Source organism: Aptenodytes forsteri, unplaced genomic scaffold (assembly GCF_000699145.1).
Source record: "Aptenodytes forsteri isolate BGI_AS27 unplaced genomic scaffold, ASM69914v1 Scaffold428, whole genome shotgun sequence".
NCBI lineage: Eukaryota > Metazoa > Chordata > Aves > Sphenisciformes > Spheniscidae > Aptenodytes > Aptenodytes forsteri.
In genome coordinates, this window is record NW_008794177.1 from 163921 (window position 1) to 166882 (window position 2962).

Sequence of the window (2962 nt, forward strand, 5' to 3'; positions counted from 1 at the left end):
CCCCCCCCCCCCCTGGCCGGGGGCCCGGCAAGCCACCCTGCCGCAACAACTTCTGTAGTGCGCGGGCCCAGCGCTCCCTCCCGTGGGACCCCGGGGATAAAATCATGCCACAGACATTGGGCTCCCAACGGGGCTGTCCCCGCTGAACGAGGGTCCTGTTTGGCTCGGCCAGCTCGTGGTGGCTTCCTGTGAGCGCCTGGCAGCTGGAGCAAGGCCAGGAACCCCGGCATTTGGCCGTTGGTGATCTCTGTCTCTGTGCCAGCAGGCAGGGACCCATCGCGGGGGGGGGATCGGAACCAGGAATCCCAGTCGGACAGGCTACACAGGCCACCAGATGAAGAGCCAGGCCCCGCCGTGGGGCAGGGCTTTGGGCCGTGTCTCTAGCTCTGCTTCTCTCCTCCCGCCAGGCGATCAGTCCCTCAAGGCCCAGAATTTGCGGCTGAAGCTCATCCACATCAACGCTGCTGCCAAGCTGGAAAGCCCCGACTACCGGGGGCCGTTCCTGCCGGCAGAGATGCTCAGCCCCGCGGAGCCGGCGGGAGAGAAGGTCACCCTGCTGCAGAGCAGCCTGCGGGAAGCATTGGCGGGGGTGCTGGGGAGCCGGGAGAACGGGCGCTTCGACGCACGCACCATCTACGGCTGGCAGATCGGTGAGTGCGTCCTCTCCCCGCCTCCGTGGGCCAGCAGCGGGACCCCATCGGGCTCTGCCTGGTGGAGGGAATTGAACTTGAGGGCTCTGGTATGGCTACCAGGCTTTATCCCCCGCCATTCTTCAGCCTCACACCCCTCTGCCTCCTCATCGCAGCTGCCCTGTCTCGTCCCAGTCTCCTCCCACGACTTGCCTCTGAAGGCAGAGCAGAAACCGCAGCCCAGGGCACGGTTGTGGGTAGCAGATGCGGGAGGAAAGCCCTCCTCCCGCCGCCAAACCAGCACGGAGCAGCGCTGAGGCTGGTGAAAGGCTTCTGGCTCTGCCCGCCCTTCCCCTGCCGCAGGGCCGGCTCTCGCAGCCCACCCCAGGCTCCCCCAGCTCTCTCCTCCCCTGCAGCCCTGTCAAATTCGATCCCTGCCTCCTCCATGGCGGGGACCGGCCAACCGGCTGCCACAGCAACTTCTGTAGTCCATGAGCCCCACGTCCCCTTCCCGTGGGACGCTGGGGGATAAAATCACGCCACGGACACGTCTTCTGCCCGGGGAGATGCTTGGGAAGCAGACCCTGCCCTGCGGTGGTGCGAGGAGGATGCTGTACCCCGGCCGTGTGCACAGAGCTGCTCCGCGGCTCTGGCGAGGATGGGTTTTTTGGGAAGGGAGCGGCGGGGCCCCGCGTGCTCTGCATCACCAGCCTCGGGGGAGACGGTGTGAGCAGCATCCAGGTGGGTCTCGGGAGTCTTTGTGTTCCCTCCTCTCCGTGCAGATGCCGAGATGGTGGTGAACAGCGAAAATAAACCTCTCCCCTTGAAGGACTTTGCTGCTCCCCATCTGTTCCGCTCGGAAGGGACAAAGCCGCTGCCACTGGGCGCCAGGAGGTGGGTCTGGGCTCAGCTGTGCCCCGCCGTCTAGGCAGGAGCTCGCGGGGAGAGGAGGGGGAAGGCTCTGCCTTCGTGGTGCTGAGGATCCACACCTCCCGGTCACTGCGGCCGGTGGCTCACGGCAGCGCCGCAGGGGCTGCCAGTGTGCCAAGGACTCTGCGTCCAGCTGCCTCCCCCTCGTTTGGGAGCAGGAGGGGGTGGGCACAGGACAGAAATTGGGGTAGGGCTGTGCCAGCCCCGCGTGGGGTGACGTTTTGCAGCCGGGGATGCTCTGACCAGCCAGCCTGGTGGAGGCACAGCAGGGGAGGGGGCCGGACGCTGGTCACGGCAATGGTTTTCTCTCCGAAGAGAGCCTCTGCCAGGTCTGTCTGCCACGGAGCCCGGCTGTCTGCGGGGCCCTTGGGGACTGAGCTGCCTCCTTCCTGCCTGGAAAAAAGGCATCATCGCCCCACTCAGCCTGCTGCCAGGCCTGGGCTGTGGATAAACTGCACTTGAGCCACTGTCCTGGTGCTTCTCTGACGGCTCAGAGGCAGGGTAACGGCTCCAGCAGGAGAAATCTGTGTCCTGCTGGCACGGGGCGCCGGGCAGTGCTGGAGCAGGCCCTTCTGCCGCGGCTCCCTTCAGGATCCGGGCGCTGCTGCCAGCTCCGCGAGTCTCACAGCCTCTCATCCCCTTGTGCGTCTCCCAGGGTCGCCTTCCTCCGGTGGGAGTTCCCCAACTTCAGCAACAGAAGCAAGGACCTGCTGGGCCGCTATGCCGCGGCCCGGCGCCACGTCCAGGCGGCCGGCTTCCTCGTGGTGGACGTGAGTAGCTGCGGGGAAGAGAGGGGTCTCTCAATTCCACAGAGATGGAGGAGCAGACACCTTCTTTGGGGGGGGGGGGGGCCCGCCTTTTTTCTCGACCCCCTCTTCCTCTAAAAAAGCTCTTCTTCCTAGTGCCTCTGGGTCCCGCGCAGCGAGGCAGAGCCCCACGCCAGCCCCGAGCGCTCCTTCCTTGCCCCGCACCGGGATTAGCAGCCGTGATCCCCTCCAGGCCACCTGTTAGGCGGCCCGAAGGTGGTGGGGGGATCGGTAATCGAGGAGGACGGCAGACAAAGTCTTAAGGCGCTGATCCCCTGCACCGGAGCCCTGCGCTCCGGCGGGGTCATGCATTATTTAGCTTCCCGGAGGTAATTATAGCTCTCCTGGCGGGCGGCGAGCCCTTGCCCTCCCCTTGGCTGCTCTGGGGGAGGAGGGTTGGTGACTCGGTGTGCCACCTTCGCAGGCAGGGAGCCGTCCCTCTGCCCCTCGCCCTGCGGAGCCCCGGGGTCAGCACCGTCCTGCCTTGAGCTGCCTGCCGGCAGCGCGGCTCCTTCGGGGCTGGAGGGCCACATGTCACCCCATAGTGGTCTCCCTAGCCTCTGTGTGTGTGTCCCGTGTCCCCCCACCCCCCCCCAC

The 2962-nt window shown here is 66.3% G+C and overlaps 1 protein-coding gene across 1 annotated transcript in view; it reads left to right on the forward strand.

Annotated features, from left to right (window-relative positions):
- Positions 1-2962, forward strand: part of TBRG4 (transforming growth factor beta regulator 4) — a 15960-nt gene that overhangs the window by 11694 nt on the left and 1304 nt on the right. The window contains exons 7-9 of the mRNA XM_009284421.2: positions 408-650; positions 1412-1523; positions 2215-2329. Of these exons, the coding sequence (XP_009282696.1) occupies positions 408-650; positions 1412-1523; positions 2215-2329 (470 nt within the window). The remainder of the gene's footprint in view (positions 1-407; positions 651-1411; positions 1524-2214; positions 2330-2962) is intronic.